This window comes from Harpia harpyja, chromosome 7, assembly GCF_026419915.1.
Source record: "Harpia harpyja isolate bHarHar1 chromosome 7, bHarHar1 primary haplotype, whole genome shotgun sequence".
NCBI lineage: Eukaryota > Metazoa > Chordata > Aves > Accipitriformes > Accipitridae > Harpia > Harpia harpyja.
This window is the reverse complement of record NC_068946.1, coordinates 18775738-18803076: the sequence shown is the minus strand read 5'-3', so window position 1 is coordinate 18803076 and position 27339 is coordinate 18775738. Positions and strand designations below refer to the sequence as shown.

Here is a 27339-nt window from a genome sequence, read left to right as displayed (position 1 = left end):
TTTCCAAGTCTGTGCACTCCCACTGCTGGGATGGGTTTGATAACACAGTGCCTATCCTGATAGGCTTGCAGGACCCATCCATACTCCTTCAATAGGTAATTCCCAGCAGCCAGCTTCAGGGGCTGTGTGGACAGAAGCTCTGCAAGTGTGGGGTCAGGTGGGAAGCCTGTCCCGCTGTGTGTAGCTGCCTGTGTGCCAGCAGTGGTCATGCTGCCTCCCCTGCCTGGCCTGGCTGGAGAACACTTTTCTCACAGCTGCTCTGGGATCTCCTCTGGAAGGACAATACTGATTTAACACAACTCATGCTTAGATATACCTGTTCAGATCCCAGCTCTGTAGCAGGCTCCATTCCAGATGGTTCCCTTGAGCTAGTTAAGCATATGCTCTTCTGTATTTTAGCTTTTAATGCATGTTCATTCGTTATACTGCCAGCCATATACAAGCAGAGCATACAGATGTGATTGATATGTGTTTTCTTCCTGATATGGCCTCACTTTCTTGAATGCAGCTTTGTCAGATATGTCTAAGTTGTTAAATAAATTTCAGATGATCCCCTCTCCTCTGATGGTGTAAATCTACCTTCTGAAGGCAGCAGCACAGAGTTGATAGCTTGAGCTTACAAATGGCCTGTTTTTTTCCTTCTTTGCTTGGTATTTATTTAGTTCCACTTTGGCAATTAAGTACATGTATTTATTTTTCCTAGTTCCTGTTTGATTCATTTATTTCACTGGTTAAGAGAGGGAAAGGCACTACCATATCCTCGGTCCTGCCCAAGGCTGGAGTGACAGCTTCCAGAATGGAGGTCAGTGTACAGATACTTGTTATTCATGCCTGGCGGTGAGGCTAGGAGCTTGTTAATTCCTACTGAACCCATGGTACAAAATGGCACAAAAGGCTGACCATGGAAGTCAAAGGAGGTTTCCCTTAGAAAAGGCCTGTCAGCTGCCTATCTCACAGTCATCAGACATCTTTTGTGTTAACAACTCCCTTTTCTTTGAGAAGGTTTAAAGATCTGACGTTTCATGCATTTTTCTTTGTAGTTTTCCCAAGAAAGGTACTCTCATAGCAGTATATGAGGTGCCCTGGGATAATCTGGCCATGAGATTTTGTGCCAGCAGTGTAATGTTGATGCTCTGTTGCTTAGCAAATAAGTATGAAATTCCTAGTGTGAGCTGAATTTCATACAGTTTTGCTATCTTGGAAGGCAGCTGGACTTTGTGGGCAGCCAAAGTGTGGCATGGTTGTCTATAAGCACATGATACAATTAACACACTTACTGTATGCCCTATGCATAAGTCACGTGTTTCTCTAACCAGAGATATATGGGAGAAGTCCAGTTGAAATACTTTTAGAAGTAAAACTGCAGTGGTTTTGGAGGTGGCTTTTCTTCTCTTTTTAGAACTTACCTTTTATAATTTGAGACTGTTCAGTGCTGCATAGTCTCTGTTCATTTCAACATCCACTACGATAGGACTGATTTTTTTCATGCTGTTTGACACTTCTAGGTCTCCAAAGTTCTTATTCTAGGATCTGGGGGTCTGTCGATCGGTCAGGCAGGGGAATTTGATTACTCTGGATCCCAGGCTGTGAAAGCCATGAAGGTGAGAGGATACTCTGAAAATACTAACCTCATGTAATTTACTTTCCCTTCTCACATCTAACTGATCATCCAACTGTGGTATCACTGGGCCAGGGAAGCTGGTGAGAATAAATGACTGTAGGGAAATTTAGCCATTTTTTGTTTGAGAATTTGTCGGTTGAGTGATGTGAGTTAACCACTCAAAATTATCTTCTAAAGAGAGATGTTCTTGAGATTTCCATGGCAATCTTCAAGCAGTTTGTTATTTGTGATGTGTGACTGGTCACTCCAGGCTTGTCAAATTGAATGGAAATGAAGAGGAGGAATATGGTCAGCTACACCTGAGCTGAAATTACTGAAACTTTTGTGGTATGCCAACACACTGCAAGGTAGACAAATAACAACAACAGCTGAACGGTTGGCTGCTGTCAAGGCTGTTATGCAAAAAATTTTGAAGCCCTTATCAAATGGTATTTATTTTAAATGGGGTGAACTTTTTAAAGGTCATATATGCCAAGTTTTGTTTGCAGAATAGATTCATAATCTTGAAAGGAATGAATGAAAACTCATTCCTTTGCATGAATTTTGTCCTGAAAACTGATTACCTGGTTTCTGATGTTCCATTTCTGAAGATTGGAGAGCTGTATTATTCTGGAGCAAACAAAAACGCATGTGTACTTCTGTACGTGCCTGAGAAACGCATGCATTTAAAATGGTGCTTGTGCATATTTGCTTGAAGCATCCTGCATAGTCCACTCACATGGTGGGTTTGGGGGTCTAATTCGCTCTGGCTGTTTCATGCTGTATAAGTGCGAAGCACCTAGAAAGGGTGCTAGGGGAAAAGCTCATAGAATCATAGAATCATTTAGGTTGGAAAAGACCTTCAAGATCATCGAGTCCAACCATCAACCATGCCCACTAAACCATGTCCTGAAGTACCCTGTCCACTCGCTTTTTTAATACCTCCAGGGATGGTGACTCAACCACTTCCCTGGGCAGCCCATTCCAAAGTTTGACAACCCTCTCAGTAAACAAATTTTTCCTAATATCTAACCTAAATCTCCCTTGCCTCAACTTGAGGCCATTTCCTCTTGTCCTATCTCCAGACACCTGACAGAAGAGACCAACACCCACCTCACTACAACCCCCTTTCAGGTAGTTGTGGAGAGCAATAAGGTCTCCCCTCAGCCTCCTCTTTTCTAGACTAAACAGCCCCAGTTCCCTCAGCCGCTCCTCATAAGACTTGTGCTCCAGGCACCTCACCAACTTGGTTGCCCTTCTCTGGACACGCTCAAGCAACTCAATGTCTTTCTTGTAGTGAGGGGCCCAAAACTGAACACGGTACTCGAGGTGCGGCCTCACCAGTGCCGAGTACAGGGGAACAATCACCTCCCTGCTCCTGCTGGCCACACTATTTCAGATACAGGCTAGGATGCCATTGGCCTTCTTGGCCACCTGGGCACACCGCCGGCTCATATTCAGCTGGCTGTCAACCAGCACCCCCAGGTCTTTCTCTGCCGGGCAGCTTTCCAGCCACCCTTCCCCAAGCCTGTAGCGCTGCATGGGGTTGCCGTGACCGAAGTGCAGGACCCAGCACTTGGCCTTGTTGAACTTCATATGATTGGCCTCAGCCCATCGATCCAGCCTGTCCAGATCTCTTTGTAGAGCCTCCCTACCCTCCAGCAGATCGACCCTGCCTCCCAACTTGGTGTTGTCTGCAAACTTGCTGAGGGTGCACTCAATCCCCTCGTCCAAATCATCAATAAAGATATTAAACAGAACAGGGCCCAACACCGAGCCCTGGGGAACACCACTCGTGACCCGCCGCCAGCAGGATTTCACCCCATTCACCACAACCCTCTGGGCTCGGCCATCCAGCCAGTTTTTCACCCAGTGAAGAGTACACTTATCCAGGCCACGAGACGCCAGCTTCTCAAGGAGTATGCCATGAGAGACAGTGTCAAAGGCCTTGCTGAAGTCTAGGAAAATAACATCGACAGCCTTTCCCTCATCCACTAGGCGGGTCACCTGGTCATAGAAGGAGATCAGGTTGGTCAAGCAGGACCTGCCTTTCGTAAACCCATGCTGACTGGGCCTGATCCGCTTCTTATCCTGGACTTGCCATGTGAGTGCACTCAAGACAAACTGTTCCATAATCTTCCCCGGTACCGAGGTCAGGCTGACAGGCCTGTAGTTCCCCGGATCCTCCCTCTGACCCTTCTTATAAATGGGAGTCACATTGGCAAGCCTCCAGTCCTCTGGGACCTCCCCTGTTGACCAGGAACGCTGACAGATGATAGAGAGTGGCTTGGCAAGGACCTCAGCCAGTTCCCTCAGTACTCTTGGATGGATCCCATCAGGTCCCATAGATTTCTGAGTGTCCAGATGGCGTAGTAGGTCACTAACTAATTCCTCCTGGATTAAGGGGGGTATGTTATGCTCTTCATCCTTACCTTCCAGTTCAAGGGGTGGAGTACCCTGAGGATAACTGGACTCACTATTAAAGACTGAGGCAAAGAAGGCATTAAGTACCTTGGCCTTTTCCCCTTCACTGGTTGGTACGTTCCCTTCTGTATCCATTAGAGGAAAGATATTCTCCTTGGGATTCTTTTTACTGTTAACATATTTGTAAAAACATTTTTTGTTGTCCCTTACTATAGTGGCCAGATTTAGTTCTAGCTGAGCTTTCGCCTTTCTAATTTTCTCTCTGTATGATCTAACAAGATCCCTGTACTCCTCCCAAGTTGCCCACCCTTTCCTCCAGAGATGATAAACTCTCCTTTTTTCTTGAGTCCTAGCAAAAGCTCCCCATTCAGCCAGGCCAGTCATTTTCCTCAGCGGTTTGACTTGCGGCACATGGGAATAGCCTGGTCCTGAGCCATTAAGATTTCCTTCTTAAAGAATGTCCATCCCTCCTGGACCCCTTTGCCCTTCAGGATCATCTCCCAAGGGACTCTCTCAACCAGTGCCTTGGAGAGGCCAAAGTTAGCCCTCCGGAAGTCCATAGTGGTGGTTTTGCTGACCACCTTCCTTGCCTCACCAAGAATTGAAAATTCTATCATTTCACGGTCGCTAAGCCCAAGACGGCCTCCAACCATCACACCTCCCACCAGTCCTTCTCTGTTCATAAACAACAGATCTAGCAAGGCTCCTCCCCTGGTTTGCTCACCCACCAGCTGTGTCAGGAAGTTATCTTCCACACACTCCAGGAACCTCCTAGATTGTTTACTCACTGCTGTGTTGTATTTCCAGCAGATGTCTGGAAAGTTAAAGTCCCCCACGAGGACAAGGGCACACGATTCTGACACTACTGCCAGCCGCTTGTAGAATGATTCATCCATCTCTTCAACATGGTTGGGCGGTCTATAACAGACTCCCAGCACAATATCTGTCTTATTGTCTTTCCCTCTCATCCTCACCCATAAGCACTCCACCTTGTCATCAGAATCGTGTAGCTCTGAACAGTCAAAACATTCCCTAACATGGAGAGCCACCCCACCACCTCTTCTACCTTGCCTGTCCCTTCTGAAGAGCTTGTAGCCATCCATTGCAGCACTCCAGTCATGGGAGTCATCCCACCATGTTTCCGTGATGGCAACTAAGTCATATCTATCCTGCTGCACAATGGCTTCCAGCTCCTCCTGTTTATTGCCCATGCTGCGTGCGTTGGCATAGGTGCATTTGAGCTGGGTTATCGAATCCACCCCCAACATCGGCATGCTGCCCCCAGGCTCATCTCTGGCGCACCTAGTTTTATCCCTTACCCTCTTCGAACCTAGTTTAAAGCCCTTGCTATGAGCCCTACCATCTCATGAGCGAGGATTCTCTTACCCCTTTGAGACAGCTGGACACCATCTGTTGCTAGCAAGCCTGGTGCTGTGTAAACCTCCCCATGATCAAAAAACCCAAAATTCCACCGACGGCACCAGCCTCTGAGCCACGCATTAACCAGGTGTGTTTTCCTGTTCCTTTCAGTGTATTTCCCTGCCACTGAAGGGATTGAGGAAAACACTACCTGTGCTCCCGATCTTTCTACTAATCGTCCCAGTGCCCTGAAATCCCTTTTTATTGCCTTTGGATTTCTCCCTGCAATCTCATCACTGCCAACCTGCACAACCAGCTATGGGCAATAATCAGAGGTCCGAACCAGACCAGGGAGTTTCCTGGTAATGTCTTTTACCCGGGCCCCAGGGAGGCAGCAGACTTCCCTGTGGGATGGGTCAGGTCTGCATATTGGGCCCTCTGTCCCCCTCAGAAGGGAGTCGCCTACGACAATTACCCTCCTTTTTCTTTTTTCAGAGGATGTGAGAATGCGTGGGGCTGCCTGACTGGGCCTAGGCACCTCCCTAGATAGGACTTCATCTACACCCTGATCTTCACTGGCCTGGTCCTCAAGTTCCAGAGCCCCATACCTGTTGTGTAGGGGCAATTGGGAAGGTGAGGGAGACCGGGAGCGGACTCGCCTGCCTCCCCAAGCAGGGACCTCTACCCATTCCCCTCCATCTCTTAGGTCCCCTCCTGCCCGGTGGCAGGAGGGCAGGGGAACCTCCGCTTCTTGCGGAGCCTCCATCTGCTGCCTCTGCCTCAGGGATGGTAGGGTGTGGGCCCACCAATCTATCTCCCTCTCACACTCCCTGATACTCCTCAACCTTTCCACTTCCTCCTTCAGCTCTACCACCAGGCTGAGGAGATCATTCACCTGGTCACACCTCACACAAGAGGTGTCCCCGCTGACCTCCATCATTTGTGATAGACTCAGGCACTCCCTACAAATCAAACCTCATGCTAGGAGGTGGTGTAGAAGGATACCAGTATTCCTGTGATGGGGTTATTACTGGTAATGTAACAGTTACCTAGGCCCCCTAGTTCACGTCAAACCTCATGTGAAGAAGGAGGAGAGCTCGAAGAGTTCTGTCGGACAGATTGAGAGCAGATGTAGCAGCTGCCTTCAGATGATTGTGAGCAGCTCTGAGGCTGTTCTTACACGAGGCCCATTCTATTCCTGTGCTGACCCTGGAGTCAAGGAAGGAAAAAATCAATTACAGTAATCTTAAATATAATCTGGGGCTGCTCTGGGTTGGTCCCAGTGTTACAACACATCTTGTATTGTACATGCTTTTTTTGTGTCCTACATTGCTATTGCTGGCTACTAGTTCAAACTGGCCACGTCATCAAGAAAACAAGAACAAGTTAAGAGTGGAGGATCCCAGAGTTGGTGAGTGCAGATAATGACCTGAGTTGGAAAGGAGGTATCTCTCTCCCTTTTCTTCCTCCTCTGTCCTTCAAACTCAGCTCCAGTTTGTGGAAGAAAGTGGGTTTTTTAATGATAAATCTCCCTAGCTTGACTTCCCACAGTGCCCTTTCCCTTCCTGTGGCCACCAGCCAGCTGCTCTGATCTGCAGGCTAATCAGCCATTCCAACGGCAGTGCTTGCACTTCCTGACCCTGCCTCTTGCAGAGTGATTTGCAGTTGCATGCGAGAGAGAAGGCGGTTGGTCAGTGGCTGCCAGGGGAAAGCTGCAGAGTGTAGTTCAGAGAGAACAGCGACAATTAACGGGAGACAAGAGAGATTTCTTTCCGCTTAGACTTCTCTTTTTTTTTTCTTTTTTTTTTTTTTTTGTTATGAATACTCAACATTGATTCTCACTGCTGAGTGTTCTGATTCGTTCTGCTAAGTACTGCTGTTCTTCTTTGTCTGTTGGATACCAATTCCTTATAAGAAGGTGCTGTTGTTAATATTCAGTCCTATACAGTTAAATGGGTGCCTCTTTTAAAGAGTAGAATTCTGTGGAGCTGGGACTTCCCCAGTCAGTGAATTTGTATTTGCAAGAATGTTCATCAAAGGTAGGAACATCCTCTGAAGAACAAGGCCTGGAAGGATCCGTGAACAACAGAGCCTGGTTTGTGGTCACCTAAAAAACCTTCTGGTTTACTTGCTGTGAGGATTCTGCCAACTGGTCTGAATACAGGTGGATGTTACACAAAAAGAGGAATGAAGCCCTCCTGGAATATTATTAATTCACTGTTTTAATTAAGTTGTTACAAAGATATCCAATCAGGATGGGTGGCCACAGTGCAGAGTGCTATGTGCTTATAAAAAATTAAAAGGCAGAAACTGAAGGAAAGGGTTGCAAGGGCAAACAGGAGGTGGGTTAAAATGCAAAATCCCGAACAATTGGGTCAGAGGATGTGATATCAGTAAAATGTGCCCCTCTTAGCACAGTGAACATTAATTCTCTCATGAATTATCTTCCTCATCATTGCTAGCTGGTCCTTAACACACCTTGCCCCAGATGAGTAGGAAATAAAGGGCTAATATGTACAGATACTCCAGCTTGTTGGAAAGTGATATACCTCTCCCTCCCCCATTCATTACAACAGAATTGTAGCTATGAATTTCTGAAGACATTTATTAGAAAAGAATGTTTTGGTCAGAGATCTACCCTTTTCTCTGAGCACCACCATGAAAACAATCCAGTTTGGAGTCATTTGTCTAAATCTGAAATTTTTTCCATAAGGATTTTATCTCATTTCCCTTCCCTGTTCCACACATTTCCAAGGAAAGTGTGCTTCAGTGAAAAAAATCTAACTTTTCATGGGGAAAAAAGGTCAGCAGAAATTTACAGCCAGTCTTTAAGGCAGTATTTTAAGTTATAAAAGGAAGGAGAAGAAATGTTATCCAATACCTGAACTGAGCAATCAGAGCTCCGAGGGAGAATCCCACTGCTCCAGGGGAGCTATATATTTATTCCCCCAAACCAATTGGTCAAGCAATCACAAATTTTAGACAAACACAGAAAAACCCTATGGCATTTTCATGCTTATTGTGAACTGGGGAAAAATAGCAATTTCTGTACTGGTCCCAGCAACAATTCCATAGCATTTGCTCGAGGGATGGCTGACTTAGTCTACCAGCCTTCTTCCTATTTCTTTTTACTGTTTTTGTAATATCATCACAGTTCCTGTTTTTAATGAGATTTGTCATTGTTTCTTAACCTCTGCACTTCCATATAGCAAATCTTTCTCTTAAAATGTATTTCGCATCTGTAATTAGCATTGTTTGCAAATGGTTTGTTTGTTTGTTGAAGTTTATTGCCTTACAAAAAGTTGATGGAGATTAGAATGGGTTCCTGTAAAAACGAGGCCACAGCCTTTGCACTTCCCAGTCCACCTTTTCAACAAGGCAGTGGTACATTGTTCTTTATCTGCTTGTGGTTGACATGGGTTTTTTTAAGCTTGGCCACATTCTGGTCTCATCATTATTAGCAAAACTTGGTTGTCTTCCTCATTACGCGCTAGTATTTCAAGAGTGAGGAGAGTTGATCTGCCCAGCTCTGACTCAGACTTTTCTATTAATGAGCAAACTGTAGTGAATTTCTGTCTGTAGCCAAAAGAGTGGCAAAACTCCCATTGGTATATCAGGAAACAGATAAACATTATTATCGCTCTATCTCAATTTCTCATCCATGACAGAGAAAAAACAGTGCGAAGTTTTGGCTCACCTTTGTCTTGCATATAGAGGCAGAGTTTGTCTTTTAGTATGTGCAATATCAAATACAAAGGTTATGGGACAAGATTTTTGAAGGGATAACACCAGGAAAATTAAAGTATCTTTATGGAAAGTCAAAGCAAAAAATGTATTCTTGTACTGTTACTAGTCTGTACGAAAATCTGAGAACTATCTGGATACCCATGATGAAAGACCTACTGCTTCTCAAGAAAAGATTGGGTTTTGATTAAATTTTTTTTTGCTTTGTCACTTTTAGTCTGACTTCCAACAGAAGACGGACATGGTTATGCTGGAGTTTGTTCCTGTCTCTCCTATGTAACTCCTAAACGTGTTAAACAATATCAAGCAAATTTCTGAATCAGGCAGAAATCTCCATTCCCTCAAGATTCACAGACAGGCAGAGGCATGAAAGCAAAGAACTGGCGTTAGCTCAGCCTGGTACAAGATAGCAGAAATCCCTTATGGGAGAGTACATAAGGAACCAGGCTTTTTAAATTCTGCTGTTGGTAAATAGCTTGTTGAACCCCATCTCTCCTTGCTGCTGCTGCTGTTAGCTCTTTTTCCACATATGCCTAGTTTTAATGCAGATTTTCATTTTTCAGGAAGAAAATGTGAAAATTGTCCTTATGAATCCCAATATTGCTTCAGTGCAGACCAATGAGACTGGCTTAAAGCAGGCTGATGCTGTCTACTTCCTCCCCATCACTCCACAGTTTGTCATAGAGGTCATCAAGGCAGAGCGTCCCGATGGATTAATTCTGGGCATGGGTGGCCAGACTGCTCTCAACTGTGGTGAGTACGATACAGGAGCCTTGGCACTCCTTGCAGGCAAACTCATGGTTTTTACCATGTGTTCAGTGGGCTTTATTTGTGCAGACATGCAAGATCCATGTGCCTGATACATTGCCCAGGTTACTAAGGGATACAGGTAGAGATACTGACCATGGGGAGTGAGTAATTGCTAAGCTGTGAACATAGAATCTAATTGCTGGTGTTGATACTTAAAAGTAATTCATATATCCTGCTTTTCAGCTTAAGTCTTAGTTATCATAGTTAGATTGGGGATATCCAGACCACCTTGAGGCAGAGATCAAAAGGAAAAGTTAGCTTCATTTAGCTTCTTGCAACAGTATCCAACAGCACTGCTTTGTTTTGTGTTGCAGATGATGGCCAAGTAGTAACTTTACTAATATTCCAGGTTTAATAGATTTGAGGACAGAAACTTTCATGTTGTGGTTCTGAGTTCTAATACTGACAAAGAATAATGAAATTAGCTGTTGATGAGGCCAGACAAGTTGTCAGCTAGTCAGATTATGTTTTGAATACTTTCTTCTTCATCTACCATCAGTCCTCAAAACTGCGGCTTTGTTTACTCTGCAGGAGTGGAACTCTTCAAGCAAGGAGTCCTGCAGGAGTATGGTGTGAAGGTCCTAGGTACATCAGTTGAATCCATCATGGCTACAGAAGATAGAAAGCTTTTTTCCGATAAACTGACTGAGCTAAATGAAAAGATTGCTCCTAGCTTTGCAGTGGAATCGGTAAATCAGATAATTTTGAAGATGTGATTACTATTACTGTTGCCCATTCAAGTTATTAAAAAAAATTTTTCTAGTTTTGTTGAGTGAAACTGAATACAACTGTGGATACTGTAGTTTGTATGCTTTCATTAGCACTCCACTGTGATTGATGCTGGTTCACCATGATTTAAAATGAGTGAAAATGCAATTAAGCACTTGGAAAGCCTAAGCTAATTTACCCGTTGTCAAGAAAAGTAAATTAGGTTGGGGTGACTTCTGTGCTGCAGCACAAAAATATATAACATCAGTGGCTCTTAGGATTTCAAGTCCTCAAAATCATCAGTACTGAAATCCTTCTTGAGGACCTGAGTATGAAAACGAAAAATTGGTTCAGTGGGAAGGCCTGTTTGAGTTTGGAGGAAATCAAACAGGTCTTAAACCAAGATGTCTGTTGGACGGGTTATTTCATGCTAAAGTCTCTGAAGACAGACCAAATAAGGATGTTGTCCGTGGAAAGTCAGCAAGGAAGTCCACACATAACTAAGGACAGAAGTCACCTCCTCGAGTCTATGTTCCAGTTTTCTGCTCTTTGGCAGAAAAAAGCAATGTTACGAAGCCAATTTTTATTCTTTTCATTTTATCTTCAGGCAGCTTAGTGTCTTACTGATGGGATTTCCAGTTAACCGTGTAACCAAAGTTGAAGACTTTATTAATCTTAATTGTTATCATCTCTCTGAAATGTATTCCCCTCTCCTTTAAGATTGAAGATGCTCTGAAGGCAGCTGAAAAGATTAGCTACCCAGTCATGATACGTTCTGCTTATGCCCTTGGTGGTCTGGGGTCAGGCATATGTCCTGATAAGGAAAGTTTGCTGGACCTTGGTACGAAGGTACGTCTGCAATTGCAAGCTCTGGGAATACAACCGAACATCTGATTTTCTTAGATATTCTTCTGATAGTCACAGACACTGGAATTGTACATACCCTACCTTTCATCTTATCTGTAAAATGTTATCCTGATTCCTTCTAATGCCATCTTTTCATAATTCCTGCTGACTTGGGTAATGAAAATGGTTAAATGACAGATCTGTTAAATTAATGAGAAACAAGTCATAATTTTAGCAAGTGTTTCAGCAATTTTGGCCTGAAAAGAAACATAGTGGACTATACTCACCTACTTTCAGGAGTAAATGGTACATGAAAGATGTCAGGGAAGTTGAAACATTCAAAAAGCTGAGGGATAATGTAGTATCAGGGACAGAAGAGCTGGGAGGCTTGGGCCTCTGCTGTGTTTCTGTCTAAAGAGGGTATTTTTGCTAGGTCAAAGGCTCATGTAGAGATTTAATAGGATGACACTTCATAATTTGACATCCACCAGCTGTCTCTGGCTATGAAGAGACAGCTCTTTTTCTGTAGGAAATCTGGGATTTTTTTTTATAAATTTGCTGTGAAAAATAAACAGATAATTGGGGAAAACAAAACAAAAGCTTTTTTCCTTGGAAAAATGCAGAATTTTAGGAAATACATCTCTATCAGTTGGTCTCTAAAATTCTTGGTTTTGTCTTTTCCTGATTTGCTGAACCCCTTAATCTTTCACGTATCTCCAGAAAGAAATACTGCTGATGCCAGTAAGAGCTGGATGTGAAAATGACATTTGTGTATTCCTCCACACTACTGTCATGCAAACAGACTTTGGGTCTTGTGTACTTAGTGCTGAACAAACATCTGCTCAGGCAGTGTCAGTTGCAGAGAGACTCGGTGGACAGGATTGACAGATGCAGGAGGAGGCAGGGAGGCAGTGAGTGCAGTAACCCCACCTTACGGATTGATGGCTGAGGTTGGAAACACTTCGCTTGCCCAAGCTCACACATGGTCTGTGTTTAGAGAAAGCAGAAATTCACCCAGAAACCCTGGGAGTGCAGCTGTCTGAAAGGTTTATATCAAAATATTCTTCAGTAGGAAACCCCAGTTTTGATCAGCATTTCTTGGTGGTTTTTTTTAAAAAAGTGGTTTTGAACATCTTCATTTTTCTTTGCAATCTGTAAAACAGCTGCTCTTTATAAACATTGTATTATCTCTAAGATTTTAGGAGTGGGGCAGTTCATATTTTTGGTAAATTTTTCATGTTTCTGAAACTTTCCTTTTTGTGTACCAAAAGTCTGATTCTGTTTTACTTTCTAAGTAAATGTTTTAATTTTCTCAAAAATTATACTAAAAGAGCATTTTGGATGGAGTAGAATAGAATAGACTATTTCAGTTGGAAGGGACCTACAATGATCATCTAGTCCAACTGCCTGAGCAATTCAGGGCTGACCAAAAGTTAAAGCATGGTATTAAGGGCATTGTCCAAATGCCTCTTAAACACTGACAAGCTTGGGGCATTGACCACCTCTCTAGGAAGGCTGTTCCAGTGTTTGACCACCCTCTCAGTAAAGAAATGCTTCCTAATGTCCAGTCTAAACCTCCCCTGGTGCAGCTTTGAACCATTCCCACGCGTCCTATCACTGTATACCAGGGAGAAGCGATCAGCACCTCCCTCTCCACTTCCCCTCCTCAGGAAGCTGCAGAGAGCAATGAGGTCGCCCCTCAGCCTCCTTTTCTTTACACGAGACAAGCCCGAAGTCCTTAGCCACTCCTCACAGGACATTCCTTCCAGCCCTTTCACCAGCTTTGTTGCCTCCTCTGGATGCATTCAAGGACCTTCACATCCTTCTTAAATTGTGGGGCCCAGAAGTGCACACAGTACTCAAGGTGAGGCCGCACCAACGCTGAATACAGCGGAATAATCACCTCGTTTGACCGGCTGGTTATGCTGTGTTTGATGCACCCCAGGATGTGGTTTGCCCTCTTGGCTGCCAGGGCACACTGCTGACTCATATTGAGCTTGCTGTCGACCAGCACCCCCAGATCCCTTTCTGCAGGGCTGCTCTCCAGCCACTCCTCTCCCAATTTATGCTTGTGCCTGGCATTACTCTGTCCTAGGTGCAGAATCCAGCATTTTGACTTGTTAAATTTCATCCCATTAACCATAGCCCAATGCTCCAGTCAATCTAGATCCCTCTCCAAAGCCTCCTGTCCCTCAAGAGAGTCAACAGCATCTCCCAGTTTGGTATCAATATTTCAAAATTTACAGTGAAAAACAATTTGGGTCTTGTTGAATTAGCTCAGCTTTGGATGCTCATTTCCACAGCCCAGCATAAACTCTGTTCCTTTCAGTTACAAAGATCATCTGTAGTAATTCTGTGAACTGGATTTTCAGACGCTGGACTCTGAATTGTATATAATTCAGATAACTGAATACCTATGGATGTTTAATAGCACAGCTAGTTCAAGTAATCTGGCCTTGAGTTCATGTCTCCTGAGTCTCCTCATTTTGAGTGAGAGAAGACAATAGACAGTAACACAGGAGCAGCATAGATTGTTTTACAAGTGTGGCTAGGTGTTCCTGGTACATCATCACAAATTCAGTGCCTGTTTAGGCCGGGTGTGAAGCACCACTCCTCAAACTTTTTTTTTTTTTTTTTTTTTGTGCAAGTTTGGCAACTGAGCTAAGGGCGGCATTTGAATAACAGCTTGAGCTAACTACAGAGGGGACGAGACTGAAGACTGATTCATAGGCAGCATTAAAACAAGAAGCTTTGCTAAGGGATGGATTGATAATGTGCCCATTACTTTCTAGGATTTTAAGCGAGAATTGATTAATGTTTTTTATCTGCTAATATTAAGGCCATTTATTCACTTAGATCATGCTCATTTACCAACAAACTATATTTTTCATTTTTGTCTCTTGTGCTGAGGAGTGCTTTCAAGATTAGTTTAAAGATAAATCATGAGTCTTACTTCTGGTTAGTATGCCAATGATAAGCAGCATTATTAGTGCTATTAATTACATAGTGTTTGCTGGCATCCACACTCCCCATCACTTAGTCATTTAGCTTTCTGCAGAGTTCTCCTATTGAAGTCCATGGGGCTGCCCACATACACAAACAAAAGCATGTGTCTGTTGCATGATTGAAGCCTTAGATGTTTTTATATTCCTATTTGTTATTTATATGCCATTGCAAGCTCACATGCCCTGCCTTTTTTCCCCATCACATCACATAAATATTTTCTGTGCCTTTCAAATGAAGCTAATGCAATTTTATTTTTTTTTTAAAGAGAAATATAAAGTGCTTGTCATTGGTGCTATGAACTTCACTTATCTTCATCTTTCAATTTTCGTGTTGGTCTGGGATTTCTGGAGATAAGCCACAGAAATCTTAAATATGGAACATGTTCTAATAAGGTTTTCTTTTTTACTGTTCATTTTCCCTAACATATTCCCAGGCATTTGCAATGACTAACCAAATTCTGGTGGAAAAGTCAGTTGTTGGCTGGAAGGAGATAGAGTATGAAGTTGTGAGAGATGCTGCTGATAACTGTATTGCTGTCTGCAATATGGAAAACATTGATGCTATGGGAGTCCACACAGGTAGGCTTGGGCACAGGGTGGTTCACTGGAAATGGCTTGTTAACTTTTTTTATGCAGTGCCCTTCTGCCTGCTGTTATTGACATTGTTTTGTGATTGATGAAGTGGGCTCTAGAAATACTCTTCAGGTCTTGGACACAGCCAGCTAGGGTGTGAAACAGATATTATTAGGCTAAACCTACCCCTATGGTTCTGTTTTCTGTAAGATTGCCTGGCCTCTCCAAGTCTGGGCTTCTAACTCTCTGTGCTTTTCATCAACTGTGCATCCACAGGTTTGAATGTCTGTGGTAACTTCATTAGTAACAATGGGTTAGCAAAGAAAGTGACCTGTGTGGCTAGAATTCACTGCCGCTGAGCTGCTTCTCATTTTCCTTCTCTGCTACCTTGTGACAAACAGGAGATTCTGTTGTAGTGGCTCCAAGCCAGACACTCACTAATGAGGAATTTCAGATGCTGAGGGATCGTGCCATCAAAGTTGTCCGACATTTGGGTATTGTGGGAGAGTGTAATATCCAGTTTGCTCTGCATCCAACTTCCCTGGAGTACTACATCATTGAAGTTAATGCCAGGCTCTCGAGAAGTTCAGCTTTGGCCTCCAAGGCGACAGGGTAAGATTATTTTAAAACCCCCCAATACTACAGAACAAACAAATGAATAAACAAAAACTGAGGGGAGAAGAACAGAAAGAGAGAATTATGATAAGGGACTTGCATCAGTGTATTATTTAAATATGTAAGCGACAGCTGCAAGGTAGAAGAGTTCCTGCATCTGCTCTCCATGCAGTTAAGACAAGGAGGTGCAGGCTTAATTTGCGGCAAGGAAGACTGAAATTGGCTGTTACGGAGAACTCTGGAGTGGTCAGGTCAGTAAGGCAAAGATTTCTGCATGGGAAGCTTCTAAGAACAGTTCTTGTCAGCATCTGCTAGGATTGACCCTTGGAGAGTCAGTCCTGCTGGGAGGTGGAGGAAGGGGTTAGTGAGCCCTCCAGGTCCATACCAGCCTGCTGATGCTGTTACTACAAATGGAAAAACTCCCAGGAGGTGTGTGTGGGGGAGCCTAATGGCTGTCCTTACAAAGCATATCCACTGTACCCATATGTTGGCTGCAAATCATCTCTGGGACACAGAGGACACAGTTATTAGTGAGCTGTCTGTCAGATTGATGCAAATGGTATTGCTAGCTGCCTTTGCTTTGTTGGCTAATCATAAACGAATCAAGATAAGGATGGTCAGAGCAGGCTGTTTAAAAATTGGCTGCTTAATTGCACTTTGCAGATGCTGTTGAGAGGCAAAAATTAATCTCTAATTTGCAGTTCTCAACAACTCTTGTGGTTGTTGAAGTGCCATAGCAGACTGGAGATAAGCCATGATGTTGGACAGTGGGTGTTTGATTGTTTTCTTTTTGGATGACAGACTTGCAGCAAAACACACCTGTTTATGTGGTCTCACTGTGGGTGTGACATACTGAAAATGGTGGCTTTGCAGGTAATAAAGCAAGTTCCAGATCTAGGTAGGTAGCTCTACAATGTGTTAAGGTAGGAAGCTGGACAGGCCCTGCTGTGCTTGAGCATGGTAACCTTCCGCTGTGTTGAGGAGGGAAAATCACCTCACATCTGTTTAATTTGATCCACTCCTGGGATTAGCAAAAGCAAAGTACTTCCCACTCTACTATTCTCTACTTCTCCTCTATGGCAGATACCCATTAGCATTCATTGCTGCCAAAATTGCCTTGGGGATCCCCTTGCCAGAAATCAAGAACGTGGTGACAGGAAAAACCTCTGCCTACTTTGAGCCCAGCCTGGATTATGTTGTTACCAAGATACCCCGCTGGGATTTGGACCGTTTTCAGCGTATGTCCAATCGGATTGGAAGCTCCATGAAGAGCGTGGGAGAGGTGAGTGCAAGACCGTCTCCTTCCCTTCCATTCCACCACTTGGGAAAGTCATTTCTCTTTCTTGGAAACCCTCAGAATCTATCTTCAGGGACCTAATGGCTTTTGAAGATATTTATTCAGCTCAAATTATTTTTATCTAGTACTACAGTTAATTGAAATGAGTTAGGACTGTGTAATCTTGGATATCACAGTGTGGATTCATAAATGGTTTGACTCCTAAGGGAAGAAACCACTTTGGATCACCTGAGGTTGACTTTGTTCCTAACACTTACTACAGGACTCTCAGTTATTTTTTGTTTGGGGTTCTGTAGTGGTGGTTAATTAGAGTATAACTTCAAGAGTTGTAGTCTGTTAAGATTTTCAGTGATGCCGATGAGCCACAGCTCTCAGTTGTTCCCATAGTTATCTGTCCTCTCTGTTAAAACCATATGCCAAACCTCAGCCTAATTCTGCTCTTGAAATCCAAATACAACCTGTAATCTTGCTCTTAAGTTTTGACTTCTCTTGGTGATTAAGTCTGTATATCTGGAACATGACAGTGTGACTTTTAAACCCTGATTTTAAGGTGTCTGGGACACTAACAGCATTTTCAGACCATGTTTTAGAGAAGAGTGAAATGAAGCAAAATGGGTAAATTACCCGCTTAATTAGTTAATTACATATCAGCTACCAAAGCAAAATAATTAATTGTGTATTTTTTTCAGCTGCCTTTTTTTCCTAATGCTTTTCTAGTAGCTATTTTATTAAATTATTTTGACACGAGACTTTCCTAACATCAATTCTACCTTGCTCAGAAGACAAGCCTTCATCACAACTGGAAGGATTAATTAAAACTTGATTTTCCAGTGGCAGTTTTGGCTTTCAATGGCAATGAGGTTTGTTTTTTTTTTCAGTGAGTTGATGCTTACTGATATTAACCTTCTCTGCTTAGGGGCTTTTGGACTGTTCTGTAGAGCTGGGGTTCCTAAATACAGTTGCCTTGTGCACCATCAGCTGTAAACACTTCCTGGCCATACACATTTGCGGGAGGAAGTATCGAGACCTTCCAGTGGTCATATACCACAAAAGCAGAACTGCATGAACCCACTGTCCTTCTCAAGGCAGGATGCTGTGTAAAGGGAAGGAGGAGATATAGCAAGAGTCAATGCTCCAACTGTGCAGGTCTATGACTGCTGGGGGGTGAACTGAAACAGGGATGAAGAAGCTTAAGAGATGCGGTTTGCAGCTGGTGGAGGTACTCAGCAAAAAGGTTAGTGTCCAGGACCTGTGAGTAGGAGAAGGTGTCTTTGAAGCAAAGAGCTTCTTGCTGCTGTGTCTCTATTAGTATGGCACAGTCGTCTTCCTAGGCCTGAACTTGAAGCCAGATTGCAGCATTTACTGCATTTTTATTAATTGAACAGTCTGGCCTGGCCTCATTTTTCCTGAGCTTTGTTGTGCTGGGCAGTGGGCCCGGAGCTGTGAGAAAAGAGAAAACAATGTTATTTTTTTCTTTTGACATTTTCCAAGATAGTGTTTAAGAAGATTTTTATGCTGTTAGGGTTTCACTGCACTGGGAAATAAAAATGTAGAAATTTGAGAAAGAGCTCTGTTACCTCACAGGTTTCCACTGAGAAAGGCTTGTTTTCTTATTAGATGTGATGTCAAGATTGAAGGAGGGAAAACCCAGTGCTGCTATGCCAAGGAGGTGTAATCCTTTAAGAGAGCCCTCACAGGGGAGAGTCACTGTTAAATGTAATTTAAAGGAAGAGGAGCAGATTTCTTCTGAACCTTAAAATTCCCACTGTGAGTTTCTATCTCTGACAGGTTGTTAAACAGAAATATCCTTCTATATTACTACACCCATGCTGCTGCATAATGCTTCCCCCTACTAAAGTGCTTCAAAGCAGTTTATAGAGGAGAGCAACAGCTTCCTGTATTTTACAGATAGGGAGACAAAAGCAGAAAGGAGTCACTTGTCTGAAACTCCCTATTGATAATATTGGCAAAGTCAGGCCTAGAAGTGGGACTCCCAAGGCTCAGTTAGCTGTGCCTGTCTTAAAGCCAGCAGGACTATCTTAGGGAGTAGGTCCAAAGGTTGATCTTTCTGTATGTCTATCTTCATGGTTTAAATGAAGGTTTTATCTTCATTGTTATTCAGGGGATAGCGGGGCAGCAGCTCACCATAGCTAACGTGGAAGTGTTGTCTGTTACAGGTCATGGCTATTGGACGCACTTTTGAAGAGAGCTTCCAAAAGGCCCTGAGAATGTGTCACCCCTCTGTAGATGGCTTCACTTCACATCTTCCTATGAATAAAGCCTGGCCAGCTATTGTAGATCTCCAGAAGGAACTCTCTGAGCCATCCAGCACGCGGATATATGCAATAGCCAAGGTAACAAAAGATAGAAAGCCCTTGACCTATGTCCCTTGAATTACACCTACCAGATTGGGTCAACTGAGGTGACAGAGGCTGAGTATTCTTAACCTCCTTGCATCCCTCTGTCAAGCACACTGGGACCACCTTGTGTAGGATCCTTGTTGTTGAAGTACATATATTCTCTATTGCATATAATTTCCTCTGCAGAATGTAATACCTGGGTGGGTATATGACTTTAATTTTTCCTGCATCTTCTATATTCAGGTAATGTGTTTGCCTTTTGGTACAATCTTAGCCAATGCTCATTGTATTCAGCAGTAGATGCATTCCTGTGTCCTGGCACTTCTGTTTGTGGCTGAGTGTTGGTGAAGACCTGGATCACTTTCCTTCGCTTGTTCCTATAACATAATTGTTTACTAAGTATTGGCTAATGTACAGCCCTGATTTACACACTAGTGTAAGTGTCAGTCAAAGTTGGCCAGTTCTGCAGATTACCATTAATTTATAGGAAAGGAGGAAGGAAAAAATGAAGATCCTTTTGAGAACTTAAACAGAGGATGATAAAGAATGGCAAGCTGCAGTTTGTAAGAGCACTGTCTTTTTGCAATTGTTGCACTGGTATGGGCTTGAAACGTAAAAAAAAAAAAAATTTAAACTATGTTAAATTTAGCATGCAGGAAATTCCCTGTTCTTTGAAAAAGGCTCAACTTCCCTTAGCATTCTTTTAACCTCTCTCCTGTCACACGAGGCAAATCACTTCATCTTTCAGGGTGTCTGGGTAACAGGGGGTGTTATTGTAAGGGGAGCTAGGGTGTGAAATTATTTCTTCCTTCAACTCCCCGGTGTTTGCCTGTGTATATCACACGGTAAATGTGGGGTTAGTTACTTTAGAAGGTAGGTGCAATTTCACACTTTGGTTTTGCTGCAGCTAACTTGTCCGTCTGTCCATACCCTCTACGAAGAGGAGGGGACAGCTGTCTTTTATAGCTCATGCTTACCTGTTGTTATTTTTTTTTAAGATTGCAAACCTTCCTGGCAGGGAATGCCCAGTTACTATTTTTTGTGCCCCTGACTTTGTGTGGTGGAGTCTTTAAGCCCTTTGTGCTCATGTGTAGATAACATCTCATTACATCCTCCACATGAGTGTGGGGAGGTGAGGTTGAGCTGTATTTTGTAAAAAGGTTTTCACGTAGCTGTTCCTCTTATAAATGGCCTGATCGAAAAGCACAAGGTGTTCTATAAATGTGTGGCTTGTCCAGCTGTTGATTCTCACTTTTCAAGCTGGGGAAATGCATGTCTTCGTAAGTGTAGAACATCCTTCAGCAGCTGTGCTTGGTCTTTATTATAGCTTTTTCTTGTGACCGAGAGAAAAATCTTGCTTCTTGCCTCTCTGAGTGGCTCAGAGAGCTTTTATGAAAGGTTAGTCTTAGCCCCATGTTAACACAGGGGATCTAGGGAGTCGAAGGTGAGTTTGGGTCCCACTGAACACTCTGGGTGTTCCCAGCTGGTGGCATTTTCACTGGGAGCTGTGGAAAAAAGCAAGATCAAAGTCTTAATCCCTCCCTATAAAGAGCTGCCTCTGCCTGACACAGTGCACTAATTCATCCCTGTTAATAACTGAGGCAAGCAATATCAGTAAGAGGTACTTCTGGCAGCTGGGGCTGCCTGCCTGGCAATCCCTTTCTAGCTTGCTGACATTTACAAGCCAACAGTTAGTCCCAGTTAGCCGTCAGCTTTGTTTGGAACAGGATGGAGCTTCGTTGTATGTCTTCTCCTCCTCTCTGAGCCCCACTAGTCAGCTCTCCAAGGCTTTTTACTTTTTCTCTCTCCTTTGTCTGTTGTTTGATGAAAACAGTAACTGTTCAGGTGAAAGGGGAGGGAGTTCAGCTACCTTTCAGAGCTATTGCTGTTGTAATGGGACTCCTTGTTGTAATGTAAAAGAAGGCACTAGGAGAGAGGCTGAAATAGAGGAGACTTGTTCCTTGGCCAGAGTGGCCAAGTGCTGCGAGGATGTAACTGCCTGATGAGCAGGGCTGCTCACTTTGTATCAGATCTTTTCTGGGTCCTCTTAAGGTTGTATACAAGTGGCCTCAGAATACTTATGCTGTGGATTTGATCCACGCTCTGTTTCACACCAGGGCCCTGGTCTCCTAGTTGTCCACACTACAGATGTGTTAGTTTGCACTTGTGCTCCTGTCCACAGGCAGCTGAATAGTTCCTTTGATGAGGAGCAGGGATGGGACTGAAGGAACAAGGCTGCCAGCCCTAGAGACAGCACGAGCAGCTGATCCGCCCTCTGTTGCTTGGCCTGGAGACCAGGTTTACTCCCTGACTCATGGTGTGAAGGCAGTCCTATAAACAGCTTGGCTTGCCAGTGTGGGGCCAATGTCTACTGGATGGGACACTCTTGAAGGTGAGCAGGGCTCTAAAGTCACGCTGTCCTGCTGCGGCTCCCTCCCCTGTCTTCCACAGTGTGTTTAGGCTGTACTCCTTCATATAGGTTTGAATAGAGTAAATCAGAGTGCTGTCCAGGGCCCCTGATCAAATCCTACAGGGATTTTCTGCCTGGAAGCGTGATTTGTCCCTGTAGTGTGCTGATTTGGGAGCAAGAACTGTCTGCAAACTCATTCTTCTCTCCCAGTCTCCAGACTTATCCCACAGGGATGAAGATGATTTATTTTCTCTGCCCCTCTTCTGATTAAGGAGGGGAAGGCATTTGTTTTTTTCAGTTTCCCTTGAAGATCCCTAGGACTTCTAAACAAAGTGTCTGAACCAGATTAAGTGTAAGCGGTCATGCTACCTCTGTGTGTATGTGTGGCTCAGGGACCATTGGCTGAAGGTTGGAGATCCTCAAGACATGCAAGTCTGCATGTGTTTTGTGAAAACAGATGGGCAGAAGAAAGACCTGCTCACATCCCACTAATGTGGCAGTGTGACCTCACCCTGCAAGCACTAAGAAATCAGGATGGGAGGGACTCCTTACCAGTTGCCTCATACCAGTATTGTACCCAGAAATGTGTGACAAGCCCAGCCTTGTTATTGCCAGTGCTCAGGGACTGCTGTGATGGCCCCAGGCTTCTCTTTGCAGGCATTTGGAAGAGCAGTGGCTGTTGGGTGCCAAGCGCTAGCTGAAGGTTTGGTGTGTAAGTGACTGGTTACTCTAAAGGAGCAAAATGTGCACTACAGATTTTCACCACTGCTTGTGAGCAAGCAGGATATTCAAGTCAGCAGCTTATTACCTCTCAAGACAAGAGAATAATTGTGAGAGGGAGACCCAGGCAAGCTGCCTGGAAATCCTTTAGAAAAGGTAGAAGGTGGTGTCAGTATTTTGCAGTGTCTGGTGAGAGAGCTGTGACCCATCCCTTGTCCTTGTCAGGTGGTGCCTTCTTGGAGCACAGCACCGAAGTGACCTGTGCATTTCTCTCAGCTGGCGTAAAGTCTCCACGTCACAGTGCTGAAGCATGTGGTGATGGTACAACGATGTGTGCGCAGCTTGATAACTCAGAGGAATAATGTCAGGGTGCAGTGGGCCAAAGCCATTCCTGGATTAATGCTGGAGTTCTCTTCAGTGGCATTGCTCTGGCTTTGTTCCAGGGATGCTGCCCTGCAAGAAAACAGTTAAGCATGGTAACAAATTAATGAACCCGATTATTTCAGCTCAGCAAAGATATTGTGCTGGTATTATCATTATGGTTGATTATAGTTGTTTTATCAGGAGAGTTGTAACTGTACACCACTCGTGAGTCCCAAGAAATATCAGTGATAGAAGATACAACTGCAATGTATCCAGATACAACTGCTCCCCAATACAATCATACTGGGGGGGCTCTCTAGCATATTCCTCTGAGATTTTTTTGAATACTGCAGTGTCCTGTAAAAGGCTGTCATTTGAGAAATAACTCTGTGGGGTTCCTTTTTACCCCATGGTTGCGAATAGCTTGATAAAAATAAAATAAAATAAAATAAAAAATAGCTCCAGCAAGATAATGCAGGTGAATGTGAATGATCTTGCCATCAACTTGGGATACAGAGAGAGAAGCCTGAGTTATGCTGTAGCAGCAGTGTATCACCCAGTACTGGACTTTCCCTTACTTCAGGGGTATTTCAAGGCCATATGTTTTGATTCAACCTTGTATGTCAAGGGTAAATCAAGATTTATGCTCCAAAGCAAAAAGTTCCTCCACAGCTGAGAAGCTGGACCTTGCTGTTTAACATTTGCAGCTAGGAGGTTGGCAGTGGGTCTGAGATTTAGGCAGCTTGAGTGGTGAGGGGTGCAGGTGGAGGAGTCAGCAGCGCAGGCTGAATATGCCTTGCTGTAGGTAGTTAAGGCACATACTCAGTGGCTGCCAAGCCTTGTTGCCGTTAGTTTAAATTTGGCTGCTGGCTCTGTGAAAAGCAAATTATCTCTTTCTTGCTCAAACAGAAACCAGTTTTTGGTAGCAAAGCATGTGCAAAAGTGGCTGATGCCCCCCCACACTGCTTGAGGGGCACATTTTCTGTTGCTGTGGGAGACAGGATCCCAGGGTAGATGAACCTTTGATTTGTCCAGCATAGTCTACAGTACTTTTATGTCTTTATGCTATATAGTTGCTGCTACCAATTTGTAGACTAAATCTGTATTTGAGAAGCATGTATTAAAGGGGCTGTTTGGTGCTGTCCTATTTTTGGCAGGCCTTGGATAGCAAAGTCCCCGTGGATGTCATTCACAAACTCACAGCCATTGACAAATGGTTCCTGTATAAGATGCGCAACATCGTGAACATGGAGAAGATCCTGAAGGAAATGAACAGGTAAGAAAAGCCAACAGCCTTGTCCTAGGACACAGCGGTCCTTCTGGGGATCCTTCTGCTGGGGAACCTGTGGTAAGCCCTGAGCACAGATGCAGTCAATGCTGAGAAGTTTATTTCAGTGCTTGGAGTAAGCAGTGTTGTTGTAAAACCCAGTTCACTGCCTCACCTGGACAGGGGAAATTTCTAAGAACACTCTTTTTAGTAAAAGAACTTCTTTGAGTGCTTAGGCATCTTGGCTGTTCTCAGAGATTATGGAAATTCTGGTTTATTTTGGAAAATCCTCATGTATCCCTGAGGCTAAGGCTGGGAATGTGGATGGGCTACAATGAATAACAGCAGGCTGCGCTCATGTACCTAGGACAGTTAGCCTTCAAACACAGAACTTGGCCTGACTTACTACACCTGAGGGTCAAATACACTGCATTTTTCTCCTGCCTGGCCAATTGATTTTTAAGCTTTTCTGCCTTGCTGTGATCATGCAGTATGTGTTGCTTTTGTACTGCACTTTCAAACATCTATAATTCCAGACATATTTAAATATAAATCTTCTCCTTTCTCCAAGAAAAATGACCATATAAAACTAAGCAGGAAAGATAGCGGTAAATTAAACCGCTGGGCTGTATTTCAGTTCCAGCTCTTGCTGACTTGAGCTTTCCCTTCGTGGTTTACGAGGTTGGGAGAACTCCTTGCTGAGTTATTGGCTGTATGTTGGCCGCCTCTTCTGCTTCGGATACCCGTTGTGTTAACCACGTTTCACCACATGATGGCACTGGGAGCGCACCGTAGCCAGTACATCACTAAGGTGCTAGTTAGTTCATCTGCTGTGATTCTGCTTCTTTGACCAGCTGCGCGTTTTAATTGAGCAGCTCTTGCTCTCCCTTGCCCCTCGGAACAAGCTGCATCTGGAGCTAAACAGAAATAAATGTGGAGGGAGATGTCGAAGAGGAGGAATAGCTTGATTATTTACAGAAATCTATTGTTTGGCTGCACAAGTTTTTGCCCTCTAACATCCGTGTCATGTTTCATTTATCTCGAATGCCTTAAATATATATATGTGCAGCTCCTGAGGAAGAAAAACAATATATCCAGAATCAGTTTGATTTCCTTGCTGTTGGAGTGGCATGCTCTGGATTGAGGCACTTGGGACCCCAGAGGTTGTCCCCATCCTCAGCTGGTATAAATCCAGCATCGCTCCACAGAGGCTAATCGTGCCAAAGTGTCCTATATCACTGAAGTTGCTTTCTCGTTCTCTGCAGTGGGTGGCAGGCAATAATACTGCTAGTAATGGATCAGTAGCTGGTACCATCCCACATAGTTTTTCATCCTTCTGGTGACTAGGCAGCAGACTGTATAGGCAGCCTGCTACAGACAGCCCTTTTGCAGTATCCAACCTTGCATTTGTATCATATATAAGCAACATTGTGTCCCTTGTAAGTGGATTCATGCAATTCAGCTCAGATTGCAGGTGGTATAAATTAACTTAGTCTCATTCACTTATTGGTGCAGATTTTTGCTCCACTATCCTTACTCAGACCTTCCCCAGGAAACTGTCTTACCTCACAACCTGCATTGGAGAGAGGGAATGGACTGTCCAGCTGCATTATGTTGAAGGCATGTTGGCACAAAGGCAAAGAACCAGGGAAAAACATTTCTGACCTGAACTGAGAGACTAGTCCAGTGAGCGACATCAGGAAACACATCTCTGCAATAGCTGATGGAAAGCTAATTGAGTGATGCAAATGAGACTTGGCACACACGTGCTCTTCCTGCAGACAGCTGTTTCCAGTCCCTGGCATGAGATTTACCTGTGCTACCGGGTTATTTCCAATTGAAAAGAATGAGCTGTGACACCATCGTTGCTTTAAATCTTTCTGTTGTTGAAATACAGTTACCAGAACCAGAAGAGTTGCCCTGTTCCCAGGCACTGTTGCTGGTTACAAGCTTGCTCTCCATTCAGTCGAATCCATCCCTTCCTTTTTGTCTCTGGATTGGTTTGGGGGTTCTTTGCAGCAACGTTTTGGATGCAGTTGGAGTAACATCTCTGCCAAGAGTCTTGATTTGGGCCCTGCAGAGCTGTTGTAGAGACTGGTAACAAGGAGATGGTATCTACCAAGAGGAAATTTAGAGCTAGAACAAGAGGATATGACAGACAGATGGGGAAGAGGGATCAGAGGCAGGTGGAGGCCTTTGTGAGCAGTTCAGCAAGCAGCATTCACACACCATGTGCTGCCTTGCATCATTGCCACTTGGAGTGATTCAGAGGTGAGCAGAAGGCCTCACTGATTTATGCAGGGAATCTGTTTCCATGCATGAAAGGTTGTATGGGATAATGTTATAGGGGGAAAACCTTTCAGACTTATAAATGTTTGTCCATTCTCAGTGGTGTACAGGCAAGGCCAGCCATTTGCAGAGACAGTAGACTTGGAAGGGCACCCTCTGCCCTTTTTACATTTGTCCCAGCGAACTTCTTTCTGAAGATTTGACCTGGTGCTGGTGAGACTGTGTAGCTTTTGTCATGTTGCAGCAACGTTTCCATTTGACTCTGCCTCTGGGCCCTCTAAGATGGAGAAAGAGTTGTTTCAGTTTATGTAATTTGGCTGCAGGAACGCAAATGGCCTGAATTGAATTGGGAAAAGAAAGCCATTTTGAGAGTACTTGCAAGAATATCCAGTAATATCACACACATATCAAACATGCGCCTGTGCTGTTTCTCCTGTGACCTACATATTTTTCATTTTAAGTGGAAACACATATTGTGGCTTTTTTATTTGTTTTTGACCAATTACCTTCGTACGTTCTGTAATGTAATCTTAAGTATAACCTTCCCCACCACACACACACATGCACACAAACAAAACCACATATACATACACACATGGAAAGAGCAAGCACCATCCTATGCTGACAGTCCATGAATAGGCAATGGTGTATGGAGCAGTGGCTGTGCAATAGGATATGCTGTTATCAGGGAATTCTTTCCCTAGATTTACCCTCACCTGTCCCCTGAGAGAAAATGGAGGGGAAGAGCCCTGGGGTGACCCCACTGGCTGTTCATCACACTGACAGCTTGTGAAGGAGATGGAAATTAGAACAGACCATGTCTAGCTGTCTGAGGCAGTGAGAAGTCAGATGTGACTTTAAGGCCAGGGTTATGGCCCCCGTCCAGAGCGAGTCAAATTTGCAGTAGGGTCCAGTAACACCATCATCCCCAAGAACACAGCTGAAGCCC

At 44.0% G+C, this 27339-nt stretch overlaps 1 protein-coding gene across 1 annotated transcript in view; it reads left to right on the top strand.

The window, feature by feature from the left end:
- CPS1 (carbamoyl-phosphate synthase 1) overlaps positions 1–27339 on the top strand; it is a 107317-nt gene that overhangs the window by 29353 nt on the left and 50625 nt on the right. The window contains exons 12-21 of the mRNA XM_052793356.1: positions 704–802; positions 1506–1601; positions 9691–9880; positions 10469–10626; positions 11366–11494; positions 14931–15075; positions 15471–15681; positions 16768–16966; positions 19159–19335; positions 23992–24110. Coding sequence (XP_052649316.1) covers positions 704–802; positions 1506–1601; positions 9691–9880; positions 10469–10626; positions 11366–11494; positions 14931–15075; positions 15471–15681; positions 16768–16966; positions 19159–19335; positions 23992–24110 — 1523 coding nt within the window. The remainder of the gene's footprint in view (positions 1–703; positions 803–1505; positions 1602–9690; positions 9881–10468; positions 10627–11365; positions 11495–14930; positions 15076–15470; positions 15682–16767; positions 16967–19158; positions 19336–23991; positions 24111–27339) is intronic.